This window comes from Acanthopagrus latus, chromosome 14 (assembly GCF_904848185.1).
Source record: "Acanthopagrus latus isolate v.2019 chromosome 14, fAcaLat1.1, whole genome shotgun sequence".
Classification (NCBI taxonomy): domain Eukaryota; kingdom Metazoa; phylum Chordata; class Actinopteri; order Spariformes; family Sparidae; genus Acanthopagrus; species Acanthopagrus latus.
Genome location: NC_051052.1, coordinates 9,619,481 through 9,644,752, shown reverse-complemented (window position 1 = coordinate 9,644,752; position 25,272 = coordinate 9,619,481). Strand labels below are relative to the sequence as shown.

The 25,272-nt window shown below is 43.6% G+C and overlaps 1 protein-coding gene across 1 annotated transcript; it reads right to left on the bottom strand.

Moving 5' to 3' along the window:
- Positions 1 to 4,814: 4,814 nt before the first annotated feature.
- LOC119032102 (leucine-rich repeat neuronal protein 3) lies at positions 4,815 to 24,082 on the bottom strand. The gene is made up of 2 exons (XM_037120900.1): positions 23,671 to 24,082; positions 4,815 to 9,282 (listed from the first exon to the last, which is right to left on the bottom strand). The coding sequence occupies exon 2, from the start codon at positions 8,840 to 8,842 to the stop codon at positions 6,716 to 6,718; it is 2,127 nt and encodes a 708-aa protein (XP_036976795.1). The 5' UTR covers positions 8,843 to 9,282; positions 23,671 to 24,082; the 3' UTR covers positions 4,815 to 6,715.
- Between the last annotated feature and the right edge of the window lie 1,190 nt (positions 24,083 to 25,272).

The window sequence follows — 25,272 nt, the reverse complement described above, 5'->3', positions numbered from 1 at the left end:
CCATGGGGGCTGACTACGAAAAGGCCTCTTAAAAGCAAGCACTGGCATTAAACATAGCGCTGGGAGCAGGATTGTGAATGCGTGTTGACATTTCACTCTTCATTGGAACGCCGCTGCCTGTAGCTACACCGGCTGACCCACGTGGAAGTTTGTAACTTTAATAAGCTGATAATTCAAACATATAAAAGTGCCTGTGGCAGCTCGAACATTGTTTGCTTTCCTGCAGCATGTGCAGTGCCATATATATATATATATATATATATATATATATATATATATATATATATATATATATATATATATATATATATAAACACACACACATAGGACCCTTTATGTGTTGTCTCAGAGAGGAGATCATTTCATTGCAACTTTAAAAAAAGGAAGAAAAAAACGCTTACTGTGAAATCTGTTTTCTGAATAACATCATAAATCAGAGAACTATTAAATAATAAATGTTTAAATAGCACCTTCCTACATGCTCTGGGAAATTATTCATTGCAAAGTGTGCCCATATGCACACTGTTATAATAGCAGGTCTAAATCAACTGAGTAATACTATTACATATAAATGCTCTCACAAATTTACATTTCCTTTAATACATTTTTGTCTGTTAATATAAAAGGGAAAATGACCTGCCAGCCGCTGACTTAATAATTGCCTCTCTGCTCAAAATGAAATAAATAAATAAGCCTCTTGAACCCGCACCTCCCACTCCTGGATGGCACCGTCAAATCTCAATGATCCTGGTGAAATTAAAAATGAATATGTAACCAGTCGGAACAGCCCATCCATAAAGCTTCACAGAGAGAGCGCGCTTTAATATCTGCCTCAGAGCAGATGGCTATTTCTTTTTCTTTTTTTCCCCCTTTTTTTCTGAATAGAACAAGGTGGGTTTTTAATATTTGAAATATTTGAACATTCAGCGAGAAACATCTTTTTTTCCCCCTTACTCGCTGCGGATTAAACGGTGACAGCTCGCTGGTTCCATTCATGTGGGATTTAAGTTGAATCCAGAGGAGTTTTTTTTAAATTTTTTTTCTCTCTAATATAGGTTGCTTTGAATGTACAAAATGCCGCACCACGGAGGGAGAGAGTCCACATCGGGAGAGAGAAAAGAAAGAGATGGGGAGGGGGGGGGCGTGAGATTGGGACCGACAGCAGGAGAGATGAGTTCCCCCGGATAACATTCAGCTTATTCACTCGAGGATGTAATCAAATCAGGAGTTGTGAGAAGAAGAAGAAAAAATAAGAGGAACAATATGGCTAATATCCACGAGTCGCTTTAATCTCAGAGAACGTGTTTGGTCGGTGAACTCATTTATAGCTTCCTCTTTGGCTGTCATGTTGCGTTTCTCTGAAGCTGCGGCACCTCCGGAGGGGATGACAGGTTGCCTGATTGAGTGTGTGTGTGTGTGTGTGTGTGTGTGTGTGTGTGTGTGTGTGTGTGTGTGTGTGTGTGTGTGTGTGTGTGTGTGTGTGTGTGTGTTAGAACGTGCGTTTGCCAGACATTGTTGTCTAACTTTGTGTCAACGAGTGACCTTGAAACTATGTTTGCATGCGTGTCTTTCCAGTGTAAACATACACTATATTACCAAAAGTATTCGCTCACCTGCCTTTACTCATTCTATGAACTGAAGTGCCATCCCATTCCTAACTCATAGAATTCAATATGATGTCGGTCCACCTTTTGCAGCTATTACAGCTTCAACTCTTCTGGGAAGACTGTCCACAAGGTTGAGGAGAGTGTTTATAGGAATTTTTGACCATTCTTCCAAAAGCGCATTGGTGAGGTCACACACTGATGCTGGTCGAGAAGGCCTGGCTCTCAGTCTCCGCTCTAATTCATCCCAAAGGTGTTCTATCGGGTTCAGGTCAGGACTCTGTGCAGGCCAGTCAAGTTCATCCACACCAGACTCTGTCATCCACGTCTTTATGGACCTTGCTTTGTGCACTGGTGCACAGTCATGTTGGAAGAGGAAGGGGCCCGCTCCAAACTGTTCCCACAAGGTTGGGAGCATGGAATTGTCCAAAATGTTTTGGTATCCTGAAGCATTCAATGTTCCTTTCACTGGAACTAAGGGGCCAAGCCCAGCTCCTGAAAAACAACCCCATACCATAATTCCTCCTCCACCAAATTTCACAGTTGGCACAATGCAATCTGAAATGTACCGTTCTCCTGGCAACCTCCAAACCCAGACTCGTCCATCAGATTGCCAGATGGAAAAGCGTGATTCATCACTCCAGAGAACGCGTCTCCACTGCTCTAGAGGCCAGTGACGGCGTGCTTTACACCATTGCATCCGACGCCTTGCATTGCACTTGGTGACGTGTGGCTTGGCTGCAGCTGCTCGGCCATGGAAACCCATTCCATGAAGCTCTCTGCGTACTGTACTTGGGCTAATCTGAAGGTCACATGAAGTTTGTAGCTCTCTAGCAATTGACTGTGCAGAAAGTCGGCGACCTCTTTGCACTATGCGCTTCAGCATCCGCTGACCCCTCTCCGTCACTTTACGTGGCCTACCACTTCGTGGCTGAGTTGCTGTTGTTCCCAAACGCTTCCATTTTGTTATAATAGAGCTGACAGTTGACTGTGGAATATTTAGGAGCGAGGAAATTTCACGACTGGATTTGTTGCACAAGTGGCATCCTATGACAGTTCCACGCTGGAATTCACTGAGCTCCTGAGAGCGGCCCATTCTTTCACAAATGTCTTGTTTCACAGTCTGCATGCCTGAGTGCTTGAATTTATACACCTGGGGCCAGGCCAAGTGATTAGAACACCTGATTCTGATCATTTGAATGGGTGAGCGAATACTTTTGGTAATATAGTGTATGAGTCTTTAGATCTGCCAGGCTCGTCTGGTGGCTGCACCAGAGCCGGACCTGAGTCTGACCTGAGCTCTACCTGAGCAACACGCCGCGTCATATTTTAAACTCCCCCCTGTCTTTGACGGATCGCTCGCCTCTAAAAGCCTCTGTCCATGGTGCTGAAGGCTGGCCTGATGTATGAGCGTTAGGCCATGTTTGATAAATCCACCGTGTCACTCCGCCTCTGACAAACATTCATCACGCTCGGTTTTCTCGTGCGAAATGCTCCGCAGTAAGTAATTCAGTGAGACAAATAAAATCCTAGACTCCGTGCCACCCCGAGTCGACTTTCCAGCACTCTTTGCTTTATCTCTCCGTCGTAGGGACGCTGTGTCCCCGTCTGAGCAGCTGTAGCAGCAGCACAGTGACTGTATTCAGACCAGCTGAAGGACGAACATGTTCTTAATGAGGCGGCTAATGAGTTCTGTTCTTTTGTTGCTCTCTCTCTCTCTCTCTCTCTCTCTCTCTCTCTCTCTCTCTCTCTCTCTCTCTCTCTCTCTCTCTCTCTCTCTCTTTCTTCCAAGGGTCAGGACGACCATTCAGCCATTCAGTTGAAGTCCTCTGACTCTTTCACCCTCCCTCCCCCTCCCGAGGGTCTGGCTCAAAAGACACTGTATTGTTCTGTTCCACTTGGTCATTTGTAGTATTTTGTTTTACATGCCGGTGAATGGAAATGTCACAGATAACAAAAGTCATTGTACATTTCACATGGCCCCATGGTCGGCTGACTACCATACTAGCTGACAAAAAGGAAAAGGGTACACTTTATAATAACCATTTTTATAGTTAATTAAACTTAAGTTAAAGGTGCACTGTGTAGTTTTGGAAGACAAAAATGTTCACCGATTCATTTTTTATGCCTAAACAAACTCTCTTTGTTTTCTTGACTGAACATATTTCATACACAAACTGACCTTAAAGGACAACACAATTTCATACTGTTTCACTTTGTTTGTATGTGGTGGACCCTGCCACCTTTCTAGCTTAAAACAGCGTTCTTGGGACCTTATATTCCTCTGAGAACAGCTCGTTCATTCAATCATGGGTAAAATAAACATTTCCGTATTTGTATTATGACCTCATTAATACTGTAAACATTAAAATTCTGAGTTTGACTTTCTTCTCTGACACTGCATAGTGTCCCTTTAATAGTAGAACTGGGCGATATGGCCTCAAGATAAAATTTCAGTATGTTTAGCTATAATGACATGCATATATCTAAAATTTTTGATATCTCAAAAGCACTTGATAACACTAGGAACAGGCAAAAAAACAAGTATCACATATATGTATGTATGTATGTATGTATGTATGTATGTATGTATGTATGTATGTATGTGTATAGCCCAGCACTAGTTAAAAGTTATTTCACTGCTTACAAACAATAAAATGCTTTTTAATCCATTTAAAAGGGTAACTCCATCTATTTTTCACTAAAAAATATGTTTACAGGTCTTGGGGAGGTCTACAGTTTACAGGTCTAAATTGTCTCCAGTGATGTCTCTGAGCAGCTAAGTTGCATTGTGGTTAATGTAGGTTTTGAAAAGCAGTGCACAATTGACTGTTTACAAACAAATTTATACAGAACCAGAGATAACGCCTACGCATTCTTCCTTTTCACCAGGTGCCTAAAATACCCACAATGCAACTCAGTCAGTCAGTGATATCTCTGATGGCAATTTATGAGATTACAGGCAGTTTCCCCTGAAACAACCAAAGACTTTGTACTTCTTTAGTACTAGTACTCCTGGAAGTCTTTACACACAGTTTAAAATTGGTGGAGCAACCCTTTAAGCAAGTGTTCATTGTAAAATTGCAGCTGATTTTATGAACTTATATTTTATGAACTGAACTTATTTACAGTTGCTTGATGAATAATTTATAAAGCATTTAATTGTTCAACAACTAAACAAATAATAACAAAAGTTTAATCCAAGTGGCAACAGACAAAACGCAGGACAAAACGTGAGTTTATTCAATCATTTAGTCTATAATAGATGTGGACTGCCAGCTAACCTTCCTTTTCCATGGTGACGACGTCCCCAGTGGAAGACAAAAATCTGTAGTGATAGCGAGGTTTATTGGGAACCAATGTAAACATTGTGCATTACATTGTGCAATCATTTACTTCATAACGATACGCTGAAGCAGAAAACTTTTCTATTCCCAGTTTAAAGGTGCATTAGGTAAGAATTTGCTATACATCAAGGCAAGGTCACTCTAAACAAATAGGGGCAGCATATCACCAGAGTAACCGCTAACTGCTGCTAACTGAAGCTGCTGGTAGCTAGTTAGCAGCAATTAGCCGTGGAGTTGATATCCAGATTGGGAGCTTGCATTGGTACTATGAGACAGGAGAGGATGGGGCTAGCTGGTTAACATGCTAACTACAGTAGATATCTCAGCAATACAACACACGGGCGTCGTTAACACCACCAGAACTGTTCATTTGTCGCATTCTGTCAGTCATTTTATTTAATTTTTAAATATGTTTTAAACAAAATTTCCTACATAGTGCACCTTTAATTATAATCTACCATTTATCAATGATGGTTATTATAAAGTGTTAAGAAAAGTAGTATAGTTATAGTATTGCATGACAAATGACAAACATGAGAAGAAAAGTAGGCAATTGTTTGTAAAAGAAACAATGACATTTATTTTTTTTTCTTAGCACTTTTCTTAATTAGTCGGTTGTGCCCATTGATCACATATAGTACAGTTAATATAAAAATGGCTTTTTAACTTTACACCCAAAGCAACAACGAAATGTTTTCTTAAAATATGTATGCTAAAAATACTGAGAAAGTATTTCCACTAAAAGTACTGGAGAATAGCTTGTGACTCTGCGATGATGACATGGCCGTGTGTCGCTGCCGCGGCTGACTCATCTCTTCACTCTCTCCTCTGTTTACCTCATGTAGTTCTTGTTGTAGGCACTTACCAGGGCATAACAGACCGCCTTCGCGAGGAGACGACACATCAGTCACCTCGGTTTTAATCAACCTGTTATATTTGTTTTCAGTCCGATGCATTTATTTCCCCGTCACCGATGCAATGAGAACTACACAGCATAAACAGCCATTTGGCAAATGTCCTCTCTTGATACACATTTTGTCGCTGAATTTCATTAAGCTTAATGTGACGTTGTAATCAAAAGTCGTCTGCTCCTTGCCTTAATTTAAAACCCATTTAAACCATTCAGATACAGAGGATTTGTCATTACATCAACATAATAGAATATATAACAATATTTCCATGAAAAATCAAGAATCCATTTTTAAATAGAAAAAAGGGGTGGGGGGGTATATTTCATCAAAAGGCTTACACCATAGTCACTGTTATTTGTCTACTCTACTAAATCTCCCTTCCCAATATAGACAGGTGTTATTACTGTATCTCTAACTCGTCTATGGAGGTTTTACAAAGCACAGACGGTATTGCTTGGGACCACACGTACAGTTCCACAACTCTGAACACATTTAACAGTCAATTACAAGAGAGTTGACCTTCGTCAATCGTCTTCACCTTCTTTCCTCGGCCGGCATTCCTGTCTGAATGGTACTGAAATATATCATTTTGCAGTAAATGCCCCTTCCTGGTTGATGTTAGCTCGGTTTGATGCAACAAAGCCACCACCTCAGCTAGGGTTGAAACTGGGAGAGCACTGAGTCTATTATAAACTGTTCCATCCCAGTCCGGTAATAGTTTTGCCTGTGTGTCTGAGCTGGGGGACCAGCAATGGGTAAGCCTTTGAAACAGTACTACAGATTCGTCCACCCCTGCCCATGGCCTCGTCCATTCAGTGGAGTTGGTGTGTGGTGCTCTACAAAGCTGCGCTCCTTAAAAGGCATTGTCAGATACATTTATGACTGTGGCTTTCACTTCCACTCCGCTTGGCAGTCCCTTCCCTGTAACCCACAGATTTGTAAAGAAAGGAGAGTGCATACCGGTAGCTTCCACTGGTGTCAACAAAGCTTTAGAGTCGCATTTCCTTATATCCCCATAAAGGTGGTGGTTCCTCAGAGACACATAAATGAGCAGGCACGCCACGGAAATCACTGCCAGGAGCACACCAAAGACGGTGATTACCGCTGCGTCCCATTTTTCTGTGTCCTTGGCTGCCAGCTCTAATCCCTTAGTGGTGACATTGACACATTTGGTGTCATGGTTGTAGTGGATGCTGCGCACATCCACGCAGACTTTGTAGTGAGTGGCGGGGCTGAGATGGGTGAGGTTGTAGACCTGGACGTCAGAGGGAACCCTGGTGGTAAACGCCGTGGTGGGATGCTCAGTGCCGGAGGCTGTGTACCACTTGATGTTTGGAGCCAGGGTGCCAGGGCCGGCCTTCCACGAAACCAGGATGGAGTTTGCCTCCACTGACTTGATTCTGACATTCAGGGACCCGTTTGCGGATTTGGGGAAATATCCATTCACCTCTACTGAGACAGATTTAAGATCAGCTCCGACTAGATTATGCGCAACACAGGTGTAAAGACCAGCTTCATTTACTGTGATATCATAGATGTCAAAAGTTCCCTCCGGGTGCATGTAGAACTTCTCCGACACAGTGTTAGGCAGGACCCTGGTCCCAGACGGGGTGATCCAGTAGATGTCCGGCTCTGGTTCAGCAAAGGCCCGACAATGGAGAGACACAGAGCTCCCATTCCGTGCTTTAATATGCCCAGGCATGCTTTCGGGAGAGATGAGTGGCAGACAAATCTCCATCATCTCCCTGAAGTGCACCTGTCGAACATGCTGGCCCTCGTACTCAGGAGGCTCCACACAGAACAGAGAATCAGGCTCCATGAAGCGAATGTTGGTTTTGTTCATGTTCATCCAGCGGACTACACAGTCGCACCGTATGGGGTTGCTATGCATGCTAACCTCTCGGAGATTAGGGAGGGACTCGACAGTAATCCTGTGGAGGGCACTGAGCGCATTGCCATTTAGCATTAGGGTTTCCAGGCGCGGTAGTTTGTAGAAAGCATTAGGATGGATATAGGAGAGTTTAGGGTTGTTGGTGGCTTCTATTTTTGTCAGCTCGGGGAGGTTATTGAGGGCAAAGCTGTCGATGGAAACTAGCTCTGGCATGCTATTAATCCCCAGTTCTTTCAGATGGAGCATATCCACAAAGTCCCCTCTCTGTATCCTTGTGATTGGGTTTTTATTTAGATCCAAAAACTTGAGATTCTTTGCATTTTTCAGTGCAGAGTGAGGCACCTCAGGGAATGTGTTATCATAGAAAGAGATGCTCTCCAGATTATCAAGACCGGCAAGCGCGTCATCAGGAAGCTGAGACAGGTTCATTCTGGTGAGAACGAGACTGTGGAGGTTACTGAGAGGTTTGAAGTTCATATCATCGATAGAAAGAACAGGGTTCTCGCCGATCATCAGGATCTCCAGATTGGGCATGGGTTCGAACCAATCTCTTTTAATGACCGTCAGCTTGTTAGAGTTGAGGTGGAGCCGCACAAGGTTGCTTAGACCCTGGAAAGCCATCGGGGAAATGGAGGAGATGAGGTTGTGATTCATGTAGAGCTCCTGGAGGTTAGCCACCTCAGCAAGACATTGGTCTGGCAGCTCTCGTATCCAATTTTCCTCCATGTGAAGGGAGAGCAGCTGAGGAAGATTCCCCAGATGGACATCGCTGATGGAGGATAAGTTGTTTTGCGATAAATCAATCTCTGTGATGTTGGCCAGGTAATCCAAGGGATGGTCAATCCGAGCAACATTGTTTGTTTGCAGTAATAGTACTTGTGTGCCCACTGGCAATTTCTCCGGCAGGCTAAAGAGTCCCAAGTCATTACAGTCAACTGTCTGTGCCTCCATGTACACCGAACTGGGAGAAAACCAGGGTCTAATCTCGCATACACAGAGCTTTGGGCAATCTGGCCTCTCCTCTGTAGCCACAACAAAAGAGGCCATGGCCAAGCCAACAAAGAGATCCACAAATGACACGTCCTTCATATTGGACCGATTCCCTCCAGTAAGAAATTGGTCCTTGTAGATTAGGTGGTCTGAGCTGTTAACTTCACAAATAATGAATCATTTGCTGCAGCTGCTGAGGCGATTGACTCACCGCCCCCCTGCCACAACCACCAACAACCGCAGCAGGGCTCCCGAGGGTTTTTTTGTCTTGCTGTGTAGACGCCCTTGGATGTAATGACCAATCACTCAGTGTTGCCTGCTGGTGTCAGGGTTCAGGGCCGAGGCTGCAGTCAGGCAGACTCGAGAAGGCGGTAGTGGGCAAATAGGAAAACAATGGATGGAGTGATATTAAACCTCAAACGACTTGTGTTGGGCACATTTATAGGTATCCATGAAAAATCTGCTCTTTAAAAATGGATGTCCTCATTCATTGATGGCCGTTACTAGCTTCCAGAGTCCACGGCCCAGTCCATTCCTACCTGTGTAAGACAAACAAGACAGAGAGAGGCTTGGCATGAGTATTACATGATATTGCGGTGGTCAGGGAATGAGAGAAGGATTTGGTCATATTGACATTTGTTATAGGCACACTGATGCATGTTGACATTTGTACAAGCTCCCTTCAAGACATAGAACCATGGATTTACATCTGTTTGACCTTCTAGACTTCATTCGGGGGACTTAACGACCTGCCCCCCGCCCACCCGTTATGGCATTCAATCCTGATGTTGGCCGTGTGAGTCTATTATTGGTGAAAGAGAAGGCTTTATTAAGATTCTTAAATGGCAGACATGCCAGGGCTTAAGCATTAGCCTTTAGGCCAAGAGCTGCTTAAAGGAATATGTCGCTCACTATGGCAACACGTAAGCGGGCTGCCGATGACGCACACCACGCAGAAACAGTAAGGCTGTACATGCAAACTAAGCATTTGACACAGATGTGGTTCACACCCGAATATGCAGCAAAGGGACAGCCAAGGGAATTGTATTTAATGTGTTGACATAATTAATCTGTGTGCAATCAACAAATCTGTACGCTAATAGGATTTAATATTTGGGAAAATTACCAGTCATGCAGTTCAGCAGTGGCCACACATTGCAAACAGCAATGTTGAGGTTTTAACACACAGAGGAACACATACACACCCACCCACACACACAGGCCTGAAGGGAAAACATACATAATTATGATTCTGTGCGATCAGACACGCATGTTAACCAATAACAATAATGAAATCTCAAAAACAGATTTCCACAGGACTTATCTGTGGATCCTGCTAAATGACATTTCCTATCCCCACTCTCCATGTTAAAGAACAAGCAGTAGTTTACTCTCGAATGAGCAGAGAGTAAACACGATGAATCATCAGCACTTTGCGTCATCACTCACAGGTGTGTCACAGAAACCAGTAAGTGCACAAATTAATTAGCTTTGTATTAGAAACTAGTGAATGTCTGTTGTGGGAACTTTTTGAGGCAGCTATATTAGTGGGTTAGATTAGACGGTAAGAGGGTCGAGGTTAAATATACTGCCCTATATAGCAAATATGGAAAGACTTTGTACACAACCCTTGTGTTAAGGGGATGAAGGATCAGGGCTGTGACAGATCTTATTTAGATTTGATATGTACAGAAAAGGGCTGCAGAGATAAATACAATTTTCAAGTTATACCGTGGTGTAAAGCTGACAGCTATCATACCGTGTACCTTTGCTTAAGTATGGCGCTGAATTTCAGTGTAGGATTGCAGTTAAAAAGAATTAAATATCAAGTTTCATGTCTGTCAGGACACAACATTCCATGAAATAATGACAATGAGTTTGTTCAGCTAATAACCATCTCAACCGTTGCAACCCTAATGCAGAACAAAACTGTGTATTACACAATGTAGTTATGCTCACACTGCAAGTAGGTTTGCAGCAATATACAAGTTTTAAGGTATATCATGGTACAAATACTAAAGGTAACGATATCATGTACATTTGCTTTTCTAAGGTATTGAAATCTACTGTACTACTGTATATATTTCAAGTTCATAATAAGTCTCATGTCTGTCAAGACCGAGGGCGATCTTCAACATATGCAATTTAGGCATTGTAATAGGGGGATTAGCATGAAGTCAGATTACATAATTACATTGGGGAGCAAAAAGCGTAACGCACTTGAAAGGGACAGAGTCTGTGTTAATCCACAGCCCTTAATGCAAAAATACTCATCATAAAACACACAATAAGGTCAACCTATCAAATATGCATCACATCCACAACTCCAACACCATATCAATCTCTTGACATGGTTTCATGTGTTCCTTAACAAATACACATTGTGTATAATGACCTGATTAATAATGTAAAAGCTACCTTGTGTATTTTATATTGATTTATTTAGAGCCGTGATATTTCCTGAGGTGGTTATCACAACGTTAAAACCTGATACCACTGTAATCCTTGGTCACAGGTTTCTTGACTTGTTTCACTGACAATCAACGAGGATACTGCCTAGTGTGAATTAATAGTGATTGAATTAATACTTAAATTAACAGTGCTGTTATGAAACAGGGCACATTTAACAATTAAATCTTAAACAAACATTACAGTCTCGACAGCGTGAGCAGATTTTGCCCTTTGATTATCTGTCATTTACAGTGTAGCAGAGGCAAATATTGATTAAACTGTCTGTGAATATCTTCATGCGAGAAAAAAAAAATAACACACTGCAGAGGACAAATAGAACTGTGATACATCCTCCTCCATCAAGTCTTTTTTATATTCAGAGTCCCTTTTACCATCATATTATCCAGTCTCCATCGTCTGAAACTCCACAGCTGAAGTGTACCATGTAATTTGTCATATGTAACCGCCTCTTACCGAGCAGATGGGTTCGATGGTGCTTGTGATATTTCTGGCCTATAAGAGCGCGCACCACATCATGGGAAAAGTCAAGAGAGACAGGGGATGAAATGGAAAGAATCGAGGGAAGAAGTGTGACGGCAGCTGGGAAGTGAGAACAAGGAAGGAAAGAAATGGGTTCATTTCATCACCCTTGCTGTTTCCACCTCAGTGGCCACAGGGGAGATGCGAGGGGAAAAAATAGAATAATAGAAATAAATATATATATACACATACATACATAGACAAAAGAAGGTAGAAGAAACGCTGCAGTTGGCCCCGCTGGCCAATCCAAGGGTTCATTCCTCAACCTCTGCTCCAGCACTGGCTGGAGTCTGGTGTGGAGGAGCGAGGGCAGACACTGAGCTGAGGATGGAGACCGAACGAGAGGAGGGGGGGTATTATTTTTCAAAAGCACCTGGCACTTTAATAAGCTGCAACATCCAGAGCGTTGTGATAAACAGGGCTTAGCCTCTCTCCCTCAGCACTGGCTCTTCATTGTGGGCTGATCCGTGCCCTGGAAACACGGGCTGGAGTCTGTGATCCAGCCGACAGCGCTCGGGTCTCACCTCTGCTCGCTCTGGCTTATTGTCTCTCTGGTAATCACAACTGCGAGCAATGTAATGTGTTCAGGTTGCTGGTATAACTGTTATTTGTCTGACCAGTGACTCTTGCTTCCATTCTGCGATCCAAATTTTCTGTAGGTACTCCAAAATTAAGGTCTAGGAACTGGAAAACTCATTGTAGAATAAGACAACGACTTTAAATCAGGTATTACTTTACTGGGAAGGATATTACTGTTAGAAAGGAATTATTGAAAGAAGCAGATTGAGAAAAAAGATGTCTTGTGTTTAATGTTAATGTCTGGTGTCCCACATTGGCGAAAAATCTAGGGTGGGATTAGGAAGGCTTTACTGGACAATTTGCAAGATGTTGTGGACGGCAAACACAACATATTTTTCTGCTAATTAGAGAGGATCAAATAATGTTATGATAAGCCAAGTTCATGAAAATCTTGATTTTAGGCCTGGGTGTAGTGGTTACTGTGTGAATTATTCTTTAAAAATGTCCCTACTTTGACTGTGGCAGCAGAGTTACAGTTACGACCAATGTTGGGAATGGTAGTGAAGAGGCACATTATTTTCTTTATTGATTGATCGTTTGCCTATAGAATGAAAGTCAGGGTCTCCATCTAGACTTCACAGACCCAAATCTGACACATATTCTTTGCTTTGTTCACCCAAAGATCAGCTAAAAAACAGGAAATGTTCCCGTTCAAGAGGCTGTAACCCAGCAATTTTTTATCTTAAAGGTGCAATATGTAGGAATTTTACTTCAAAGCATTAAACAAAAATCGCAAAAAATACAAGGAAACACTCCCCTGTGCTCCGAGCCTCCAGTCAGGTTCGGGGCCAGCTAATGTGGCTGCTAAGTACACCGCTAACTAAGCTAACTAGCTAACTGCAGCTACAGTTATAAGCAGTTAGTTAGATTTGCTGCCCCCTATTTGCTGAATTCGACAGCTGGCCAATTTTTACACATTGCACCTTCAACGAAATTACTTCAAATTGATTAAGTACATTGTTGTAAATTGTTGCAGATAATGTTTCTGAAGACTAATCACTCCAGCTCTGGTTGTTAATAAAATCAAATTATTTAAACATTTCCAACCATTCAGTTTAGAGGATAACATGATAATGAACTCATTATCTAGTCACCCTAGCGTTGCAGCATTCTTCTAAACAACTGAAGTATATGGGTACTTGTTTTAAAACGTAAAAAAAAAAACAACCTACAAAAATAACTTGGTTCCAGGCAGCTTGGCTGGTAAAAGTCTCATAGGAGCCCAACAATCCCAAATTGATTTGAAAAGATGTTATTTACACTTTTTTTGAGACAGAATCGTGACTTTAGCTGATGGGCTAAAACTGTAAACAGTGTCTTTATACAATTTATTATCCCATATTGAATTTTAAAGCCTGATAAATGGCCTCATGTGATGTCACTTGAGTTACCATCTGGCTGTTTTGTTTGAAAAATAAGCAAGAAAGAGATAATTTACCATCGTCCGTAGTCCACCCTTTATCTCCGCTTGAGGCTAACGGCTCAAGGTTACAATAGCTGCTACTAGCATAACACCTGAATCAATTTGCATTGTTAATGTAGGCGCCAGGTTTTGACAAGGAAGAATAATGTATGGAATACAGAAAAGCTATAACCTTCTGCTGCATCGATTCTAATCTTTTCTTTTTTTTCCCAAACTTTTCATCTTATAGGAGCTTGAGGTAAAATCTGTGGACTACTTTGGCATACAATATCTTATTGCACACTGCGTTAAAACTTTGTTAAGTCGACCCATTAGATTGTTTAAAATGTTCTCTTTAGAATAATGATCTACTTAAATAATATAATACGGAATGAATATCCGAAGGACTCACTTTTTCATTCTGCATTTATCTCGCATTGAATCCAACGTGGGCCTATAATGGAATTGTACTCATGTTAAGGGCAGATTTACCACAAAGCGCTTACTTTGACATCCAGCCTATGCATTTAAAACAGAGATTTAGTTTCAAATTATTCGCAGTGATGCTAATTTCCAGATGTATGTCTCTGAAGCATCACCGGATTAAACGTTACACCCCTTTCATTGTCACAGAAATCAAAACCTTTTACGTGTTGTGGACAAATGTATGTAAATAAGGTTTGATTTAAAGTCGTCTGGATGTCAGCAGGTCCCAGTAAAGGGCTGTCGTAGAGAAACATTGGCGCGAAAGAAGCATTCGCCATCCAAGCAGAGTCGGTGACTTAGTTACATAATAAAACAGTTTGGAGTAAAGACAATCAAGGCTGGATGGCTGACTGTGTAACAAAGCCAATGAAATGTTTTGACAGTGCGTGCCTTCAGATTATCTGCATGTAAATGAAAAGTGGAACATCCGCGGAGCTTTCTTATTCTTAATCAAGATGTGTGTGAGAGGCTTTCGACAACACAGCCTCCATTAAGGATGCACAAATAGAAATAACGCACCTCGCCGCACTTTGTTATAAAGTTGAAATCCTGTGCCGAACTGCATCCTCTTAAGTGAACAATCCTAATCATCCACAGGCAGTTGAACAGGGAAATTGGTATTGTGCGACTGCATTATGCGAGGCCTAGTGAAGTCTATAATCTTGGAGGCCTTGCACCGTGACTGCTGTGACTACAGAGTCCACACAGCGCTTGTACCAACCTATTAGTAAGAGGGCCAGTCGAGCTACCCAGCCGCAGCCCCCCACACACACCCACTGCTACGAAGTACAGCTAATTTCACACAATCCGCTGCTCAGTCGCCGGTAATTGAGGTGGAGGGGAAAAGGGAGAGGGGCGATCTGAAGGACAGAATGACTTGCCGGGGGAGGAACTTGTCGTAGTATCACAAGTGGTGCATTAACCTCTGGCGACCCTGAAATGCTGTCGTTGCGGGAAATATTGACCATGAAGCGGAAGGATTAGCCAAAACGCAGTTAAAAGGTGGGGGGAAAACAAGGACTTCGAAGAAAAAAAAAGACAAAAAAAAGATTGTTGTGGTGCATTAAGTGGCAATAAATTGGCTACGCAACTGTTGGACCAAGAGAAATGCGGTTAATATGGCCGCGGCAAATAGAATTCAAAGACGGATGCTTGTAATCTGCGCCTGGAAAAGCCTCTGGAAATCTTCAGCGGAGAGATACATAATCAACAGCCGGTAATTTGACCCGGAGAGCACGAAATGGGATCTCTTGCAACCTAATGTCTAACTGCACTAACGCATTACGCCTCAGCTTTGACATTTGCTCGAGGAGCCAATGGAAGCCTTTTATAGGTCAGGCTAAGGTGTTCACTCATGGAGCTAACACGAGTTCCCAGGTGTCAGAGGAAGGCGGGGGGGCAATCATTCAAGCGATGGTCTCCAAAGCACCTCCATTACAGTAGGAGGCTGACAGACTAGCCCACAGGCTTTTCACTTTCACTAGTGTTAATCTCGACTGTGAACATTACAGCAAGCAAGCTCCTGGTATCTAGTTTGTTTCAGGACTGCCCCAACTATGTCCAATACATCGGTTACTTGCCAGCAGCTCTATTGTAGGTTAGTTGGCGACCACACAACACTAAGGACAACACAGAAATACTTATATGATGATATATGAAGAATTTACTAGCATACACCTATGAAAAATAATTGATAGTACTGTGGGTAGAATGATTAAATGGGAAAGACAAATATTATATCAAGTCGAACAGTCTGGTAATTTCAACAAATGACATCACTTTACTGTAACACAGCTTTAAAATGCCCTATGCCATATCATGATACAGCGAAGTCTAAATGCTCAAACGGTGTACAGTCTCATGGCTCACCACAACAATTACTATTGTTTATATTGCACAGCCCTAACATGAGTAAGCAATCTTGACTCTGATTGGCTTATGTTCTTGTGTGTTTGACCAAGATGCATACAAAGTCGGACATTTTACAGGTACAGTTTAAAATCAACTCGTCTTTGCTCTCTGGTGAACAAACTTTGAGTCGCTGCTTCTATATTAGGTCAAACCTATTTTCAATTTCTTGTCACTGATCAGCCAACATTTACACAACGATACAGTAATCCGTATCAATAAGATAATATCTGCTACTATAGTAACAATCACAATATTTGTCGACGATAACCTTCAGGTAGAAAATCTCTACATCACACACTAGCTTAGACACAATGCAATTATCTTTTTTTTAATGAAGTTATTTCAAAGTGTCTTTCATATCTACTAGAATACTTTTAGTGCTGTTCGTCCAAGATGTGTAGAGGCGCTACCAAGGCAGCACAGTTCATCAGTGTTACAGTTACGGCTAAAAATGACAAAAATAAAAAAAATATGTCGCTGATTTCAGCAATGCAAATAAACCACAAGTTGTTGAGCAAGGACTCTTGGACTACAAAAGCCTTGCCAATTAGTTTGTTACCAGTTCATATTACAAGTCAATAAGTTATTGGATCCATTGCTAATATAGAAATATATTGATTATAACCACTTTAAGATATATCTATATTTCAATCTGGCATTTTTCATTTTTTTAAAGTGTTGCTCCACCACCATTAAAAGTTGGAAGCTCCCGTCACAACCACTAATCTGTGTATTTATTGTCATTTTCCAACTGAGAAGCTGTTCAGAGGTGTCATTGCATCACCATTTTAAACTGGTGTGTCTCCAGTCCTTGTTAGGCACTGACTCCACTCTTAATTAGTGTGACATTTGACTGAATAACTTGGAATCTGTCCTCATTAAAATGCTGCACGTTGAGGTTACTCCTGTTGCCAGGTAAAACAAAAAAAAAAAAAGGAAAAGAAAAGAAAAGAAAAAAAAATCAAATAACTGTCTTATTTGTTCAGTGCTAATGACACACAGGCGCATTCTTTCTTTGTCGCGGGGATTTTATAACTTATTTGGCCAAAACTTGATATTGGGAGATAATTTGCTCTTGTGTGGAAATGGCAGCAAGCTCATTATGATATGCCCCAACTGGGACGATGCTACATTTTAAGAGGTTCAGCCGCTGTCAAGGTGAAAAGCTTTTCCATCCAGATCTTGGCAACACCTCACGCTCACTATCCCGTCGGGCTGCCTCCATTATGCTAACACTGTGGCTGGTGCGGACAGTAATGGCACAAATACAGTTTGATTAGAGACCAGTGAGATATGACCACTTTAAATTAATGAGTGTGCACAGTAGGGGCAGAAAGCGTCGGTCCTGGTGGCTCTGTGGCGCTAATTCAGGCAGGCCTGACTCAGGTCGGCCGGGCAGCCAAACAGCCTGCCAGAGCTGTTTGTTTTATGCTGTTTATTGAAATGAGTTATAAATCCTCCCCGTCGCCTTGCGAGGGCTCCGACGCGCTTTAGGGTTAGAGCAGGGGGGTACGTAGAGGCGACCGCTCAGGTCGGGGGGCGCTCGTCGATGCCCTGCCCGCGTTGCGACAGGTTGACATACAGTTTGTGCAAAAAAATTACGATCATTTATTCTACAAAAACCAAGTTCCGTGTGGCACATGGCTGGAACCGAGAACTGAGCTGAGGAATAAAAGCTAGATGCAGGTTTTTGTGGGAGCGTACTGGCCCTCCGGGAGATGATTATGAGGCCTGCACTGTTTAAGTAGTAACAAGGCAGTATCGCATCTGCTGAAAGGTAGACATTACACTCACTGTGGTAAAACTGGGTGGAAGACATAAAGGTCAGACGTAAGTGGAAAGTAGGGCGCAGCCGAATTGCCTCCTCTTTCAGGAGAATAGCCCATGTATTGTAGAAATGGTTCGCTGGGAATTTTGATCCACTGGTAATAAGCCTCGCAAGGCTTTCTTCTCCGAGTCACCCCCCTCTCCTCTCCCCCTCTCAGGCTCTTTCTTCTCTCTCCCTCCCCGCTCTCTCATGCGCTCTTTCTTACGACACCGCGAGCCCCACATCTCTCTTTATAAACCTTGTCCTTTTCATTTCACATTTGTCTCCTCTTTTCAAACCCTCCGAGCCAACATTCCTTCTCATGTTCTCCATTTACATCACGATCCATCCGAGTGACGGACTATGGAGGAGCTAGGCATTTAATTTAGTCTCCCTGCATTTTCAGGTTCCTCTCTTTCTCTCCGGCCATCCTACTGTCTCGCTGCTCGTTCGCTGCCGGCCTAATTGCCTTCTCAATACTTGTCACCCCCACTGTGCCAAATCTAGCCTATCTGCATACCGTCTGACTGTCTCCCTCAGTAGCAGCTATTTCCTAATTACCAATGTCCATGTCTGTGAGGGCTTCTTTTTGGCCTGTGCAGCTTTGACGTTTTTGTGGTAACCCCTCCAGGACGTGGACTAGTCGTGTTCGAGTGTCAGAGCCGCTGCCACGGCCAACTGCCTTCCACCCGGTACAATGAATTCCACATGTTCTTTTTCTTCACTCCACCATCTTCATCTGCCCAATTAATGCAGCAGCAGTTTGCACCTCTGGCATCACTATTTAAAACACAAATGCTATAAATCTATTTACAATCACAATAATGCCAAATGAGACGTGTCTGGCCTGTTGACGCTGTTTAAACAAATCTCCAGTTTGGTGATGTAGACTTTTATTTTCAATATTCCTTTATGACTCAAGATATAAATAAAAAATATTTAAAAACGAATTCAATTGGATTATCTGAAAAAGGAGCTGTCAAGAAGCTAAAAATTGCATTTTTTAGACCGAGATCCTCTGAAACTGCAACACTTTTCCTCTCAATGCACTGTAGACTTGAATTTTGTCTTCCAGGGTTACCTGTTTGTATCAAGTTCATGCTAAGCTAATTAATATATGGCTGTTCTGTCTTGGGTTGACACACACCATGTCTTGTGAGGTCAATGCCAGGACTCGGATGAGGTGAGGCGGCTTGTGAATGCTGAAACAATCGAAATTAAATGACTATGTAAAAAGACAATTTGCGTTTCTTTGTAGAAGGTGTTCCTCTTTCTGGGGTTCATTTCCGTATATAATGTCACAGCAAGGACAATTAAGTGGGAGACACTTTGGGTGGACTCTGGACCCTCTGGGTAAGCCCCTAGGTGGATGGGGGCCCTCAGGAAGGCTCAGCTGTCCCTCCCTCTGCCCTTCACCCCATTGATTTACCATTACACTTCCTCTTAGGTAAGAGAGAGTCCATTAAAGGGAGCCTTTTATGCGGTGTGTATGCATAATGAAGCTTCCTGTACGTAAGTGTGTGCATGTAGGAGCGGGCGGAAACCACGAATGGTCATGAATCAGCGGTGAGTCGGCTGTTAATGTAAAATCAATATTCCAAATTAACCACAGGACCCTCATCTGTGATTTTTAAGCCCATTTCTGGGGAAGACGTGCCCTTGGGCCTACTGAGAGAGAACACACATGCTGCACTATTGAACGCTGTAGCACGCCCACCTGCACTCACGCACAAACACACACACACACACACACACACACACACACACACACACGAGAGACAGAAATGCACAGATAGATGCATGCATCGCGCACGCACAACTTGGCCGACAGCGTCCTCGCAGAGCGCGCTGAAAACAAACCGAGATCATTCGCATAATGCATGCATAACTCAACCGCACAGTGGAAGAGCACAGCTAGGTCCCCTTGTCTAATGCACATCGTGCTGCATCTATTAAAATTAAGCCAAGGTATCCAGCTTAAGGCTGCCGCTGATAAGGTCAAAGGCGTAGCGAACATTCCAACACTCATTTCTCCGGCAACATAATCGCACTCACTCTTGACAAAAATCTGCATAATGTTTCATGTATAGCTGGTAGCCAGAATGAGAGAGGGAGGTGTGAGGAGAAGTGGGGGGTGGGGGGGGGAGATGCAGCCAGCGGCAGATCCCTCAAAGTCAGAGCCAAATTGAATCTGCAGGTGCAAATGTGGCATGTGTGCTGCCTCTGAGATGCGCAGCTATCTATATTTATATGAATAATATATGGCTGGTCAAGGGGCCACAAGCCTGCAGGGAATAAGTTCCTACGGCAGACGGAATCAATCATTATACGCCACTGAAATGCATTTATCGCTGGCTCGGACCTCTTTATTATGATTTCATGGGGGTTTTATATGGGCTTTCTCTTTCTGTTTTCGTCCCCAGCATCTCCTCCTCCTCCTCGGCTGAAACAGATGAAAGATAAGGCGCTCGGCGGCTTTGTGTCCATTGAAAGGTTTAGTAGCACGACAAGACAGTAATTGCCACGTGTATATGTGCATTTTGCCGCGCGCGCGTGCATATATGCAGGCTGGCGTCATCCATCCGTGAGCGCTCGGTTTCGCTCTCGTGATACAACATCCTCCCGAGCTTTTCATTAGTGCACCGAGGGCCTATACGTATCAATCTGAGTGCAGAACAGATGGACGGCACAGCAGTAGCCCTTAGATGTCCTCCTTCCTCTCCGCTCATGTTTGAAACTGCAATATGGGCATATGTCCCTATCATGTCTAGCTCTGATATGAATCTGCAGAATAGCAGACTAATTAGTACGTAATAGCTTTGATGTTTTTTTTTGTTATAATTATTATTATTATATCATCAGCATTGGTCTACCTGACATTTATCTAATACACATGATCGCAATCGTGTTTTAGTACCTCTTTTGTTAAAGTGGTGTGGATCCAGCACACTCTACAGCATGTGCTAGCTAAATACCCCAAAAATGCTAATGCAGGAGTAAATGTCATTGGACACAAAGCGAGCGCCGCATCCCCGTCCTGACCTTTTGATACGGGCCGCAGACACCAAAATGTCATGGTTGCCGCCATCAAACCACGTTTTGATCCTTTTGTTTCCCCCTTTTTTTTTCGTATGTTCCAGCACTCCTCCGTCCACCAGATCCGAGACCGAGCGGGCACACCACTCCCCTGTTCACTGTTCCCTTTACCCTCTGCTTGTGCTTATTCCACTTTAATGGGTGCCTGTGTTTGTTTGGGAACACGATGCTATCAGAGAGCCTATGCATGGCTGCACTGGCTGATCCCCCCGCAGCCGTCTTGTGAATATGTTTACATGAATTTCGCTCAGGAGCCCCCATTCCCCCTCCCCCGCGATAGATCCTGGGGCATCTTGTTATCGCCATTATGGGAGGGACAAAAAAAAAAACATCTTGAGATTAATGCGATTTTGATGGCGCTTTAATAGTATGAACTCCACTTTGACTCTGAACCGGTTGCAGCGCTCTGCAACCCACACATCCACTCACCTCCCGGGGAACCTGCTGCCCTCCGCCTATAGAGAGAAATTAATATGGAACACCTACAGCGCCTATCGTGCTCTCCAAGCCTCCACAAGGCCACTGCAGGCACAATACCTTTCTCCCTCTCCCCCCGCCCGCCACACTGCTTCTCACTATTTCACACGCGGATCGATAGGCAATTCGCAAAGCCACTCGGTTTAAGCGTATGACTTAGTACGGACATGTAATATTGATTTGTTTTGAACAAATGTGCCCAAATTAATAAGGTGACCCATTACCGCTTATGCTTCACCGGTCTCACCAGCGGTGGGTGGGTGGGGGGTGGGGGCTGGGGTCTGAAACTTGGCTGTAACATTATGATGTGAGGGCAAGCTTTCAGGGGCACTATGTAGTTAATTTAACACATTTATTTTTCGGTAACTGAACAAACAGGAACATAAGGTCCCCAGAACACTGTCTGAAGCTAGAGAGGTGGCAGGGTCTGCCACATGTAAACAAAGTATAACAGTAGGACACGTTCTCGTGTGTCTTTGTTTATTGGGTTGATTTAGTCACTTATGCTTTTCTGTTTTTTACCAGTGTGAGGGAGTGACTGCAAATGTAGCTGTAGTGTTGCCATAAGAGCACAAGCTTAAAGGGGCACTATGTAGTTTTGAGGCTAGACGGGTGGCAGGGTCCGCCAAATGTAAAAGAAAAAAAAAAAAACCAGAATGAAATTGAGTTGATTTGTGTGTGTGTGTGTTTTGTTGGTTCCATTCATTCAGTCATGAAAACAGAGCTTGTTTAAGTAAAGATCGTTCTCTTCTCTCCCCAAAACCAAGCAGAGCTCCTTTAATAGCTAACCTCGCAAAACATTCTTTGGGTGAGGGGTGCCTTCGATGTTTAAGCAGGAATAGCCTTCACAAATATTTGAGCACGGCAATGTAAGCGAACGGCCTCGGCTCGATCGGCAGGAAGTCAAATCATCCTGGAACAATGCGTGGTGTGTGGGCCGAGAGGGTTTTTTTTTTTTTCTTTTTCTCAGCGTGCCGCCGCGTCTGATGCGAGGGGCACCGTGGCTCCTCATGTGGCATTTGACCGTGAGTTTCAAAGCGAGCAGCTGCTTTGGGGTGAGTCATTCGCACTGTGGAGGCCAAAATCTATTGTATCCATCACCGGGAACAAGCAGCAGCAACACATACACACACACACACACATACACAGAGAAGATTACAGCAGTCACATTGAGCAGCCCCCTTGGTGAAAATCCCATTTGTCATCATCGGCCATTATCTGTTTATCTGCCTTTGAAACATTCATGAGTAACACATCTGCTGCTGGATGACATACATTTTGGACAGGAGAGAGGGTGTGAGATAAAATGGGAGGGAGGGGGAAAGAGAGAGAGAGAGAGGGTAGAGAGACGCCCCAATGCAGTTAAGGGATTAGTGAATACCCCCCCAACTCTCCCTCTTTCTCCTTCCCCCTCTCTTTCTCTTGCCAGCCGGATCCCTGGATGTGTGGGTGTGCGGGCACAAGCAGGTGAAGTGGTGACGGTGAATGCGCTCCAGGATGACTCTCGGTGGCAGCGTTAATTCCCGCAAAAGCCCCCTGGATGCAATGGTGGAAGCAAGTGTGTGTGTGTGTGTGTGTGTGCGTGCGTGCGTAACACACTTTCGTGGCGTGTGTCGGTAACGACTTCTCTGTTTGCAACAGGAAGGTTTAGAGGAGAGAGTGAAGAGGAGGAGGAGGAGGGTGGAGGGGGGGTCGGCCACCATTCTGTGGATTTCTTCGAGACGTGTCTGGTGTGCGCTCACTAAGCTGGACCCGGGGACATGAGACTGCCAGTCCATCAGTCCACACACACACACACACACACACACACACACACACACACACACACACACACAGATTTCCTTAACTAATTTGGCTCTTAGCCGATCGTGAATCCGGTGCGGCTGAGGCGCATCCTGCATAGTTGCGCAAAAGCGCGTCTCCGCGTCAAAAAGAGGGGTTCGAGGCCACTGATAAGCACAATTATCCTGCTACATGATCACTAATTCTTGTAAACACTTCAACGAAACGACGCGCCTTTATGAATTCCAAGGCGACAGATTTGGTAAAACGTCCCCGATTCACTGAATTCAGGCGTTTTTTCCCCCATTAACTTGGAAAATGCGCTGCGCAGACGCGACCGCGCGGTCCGTGTGAAATGTCAGGAACACATTTGAGGAGTAAAGCAGAGTAACTTACCCGATTTCACCATCGCAGCCTCTCAAAGCAGCAGTGTGTGTGTGTTTTGTTTTATTTATTTTTTTTCTATATTCCCATCAAGCGCGCTGCTCCAATGACGAGGGAGCCCCAGCGCGCAACATAAAGCCAGTCAACAATGCGTGGTCTTCTTATTTTCACGCAGCTGATGAGAAATCAGTCCGAGCCTCTGGTCCACACGGCGAACCAAAAAAAAGAAAGAAAGGGGGAAAAAGAAGCGAAGTCCAAAAGCAGGTTGGAGAGACTCTGGAGAAGAGATTCATGTGTTCCCTGTGCCCTTCCCTTCCCGTCTTCACAGCGGCTGTTGAGGGCGCATCTCTCCCCCTCGATCAAGTGTCAGGCGGACCACATAGATGCGCCGCCGTCTCCTCAGCAGTCATTAATATCAGAACAAACCCCGACTCTCCAGAGAGCAGCCAATAGCGTCAGAGAAGCGGACGAGGTGCGCGCAGCGTCCCTGCTCTGGTTGGCTGAGAGCAGCCGTCAGTCATCTCCCAGAAGCCTGTTCTCATCTATGTCTTCTTCTGTTGGAGGTGAAGCACACTGCAAAAAATATCCATAAAAGCAAGTCAGGATAAAGAAAGAGAAAACAAAAGATAAGTGTCTGTAAAAATACGCTTTAAGCCATTGTGAGGCTTTTTGATGCTTCTACTCAGGCATCTTTGCTTTGGTCGGTATTGTCTGACCACACAGCTACAGCCCGACCAACAAGAATATCAAGCGTGCTGGATATTGATCGGTGTGCTCTGAGGTCAGGAGTGTGGGAGGCACACAGCAGGATGCGCTGTAACCAAACACTTCAAGTATTTGGAGAGGCCAAGGACCAGTGGTGGAAGTGTGATTTGGATCCTTCACTCGAGGAAGCGCCCTGGAATACAAGTAAAAGTCGTGCCGCTGTGAGTGTTAGTATGTTGTATATTCTAATATAGAGTTATATTCTAATATACAAATATTTACTTTTTCCATACATGAATAAACAAGCTGTTCTCCCCCAAAACACTGTTTGCAGCTAGAAAGGTGGCAGGGTCCGCCACATATAAACAAAGTAAAACATTTTAAAACTGTGTTGTTCTTTAAGGTCAGTTTGTTCGTTCAGTGTTTTTCGGTCATGAAAGCAAAGCAAAGATAGATTGTTTATCTCTTTAGTTTGTTTGGGCATAAAAACAACAGTCAAAGATCTCTTACTCTTTCTCCCAATGATAAACTGCATAGTGCTCCTTTAATATGTAGCTAATTTAAATTGTTGTAGAAACTATAGTAGGACTTAGTGGAGTCCAAGTATTGAATACCCAGAGGTTAAAATGTTAGTGCACAGCCACAAAGTTTTGCCTCCACTGCCTCCATTTCACCAATTTATTATGTCCGTGTCGTTTCGGGCTATTTGCCTTCAACGGAGCATGAAAAGCACAGTATTTCTTCAGAATTGTAGTGGAGCGGAAGTGTAAAGTAACACAAATTGGAATTACTCGAGAACCCCCAGGTCTCTACAGTGTGTATGTGAGTTCAGTATTGATGGATGAGTAAATAATATAATTCCATGGAGGCTTTTTCTTTTGTGTGGAGCGTCCAGACTGATTTTTCAAG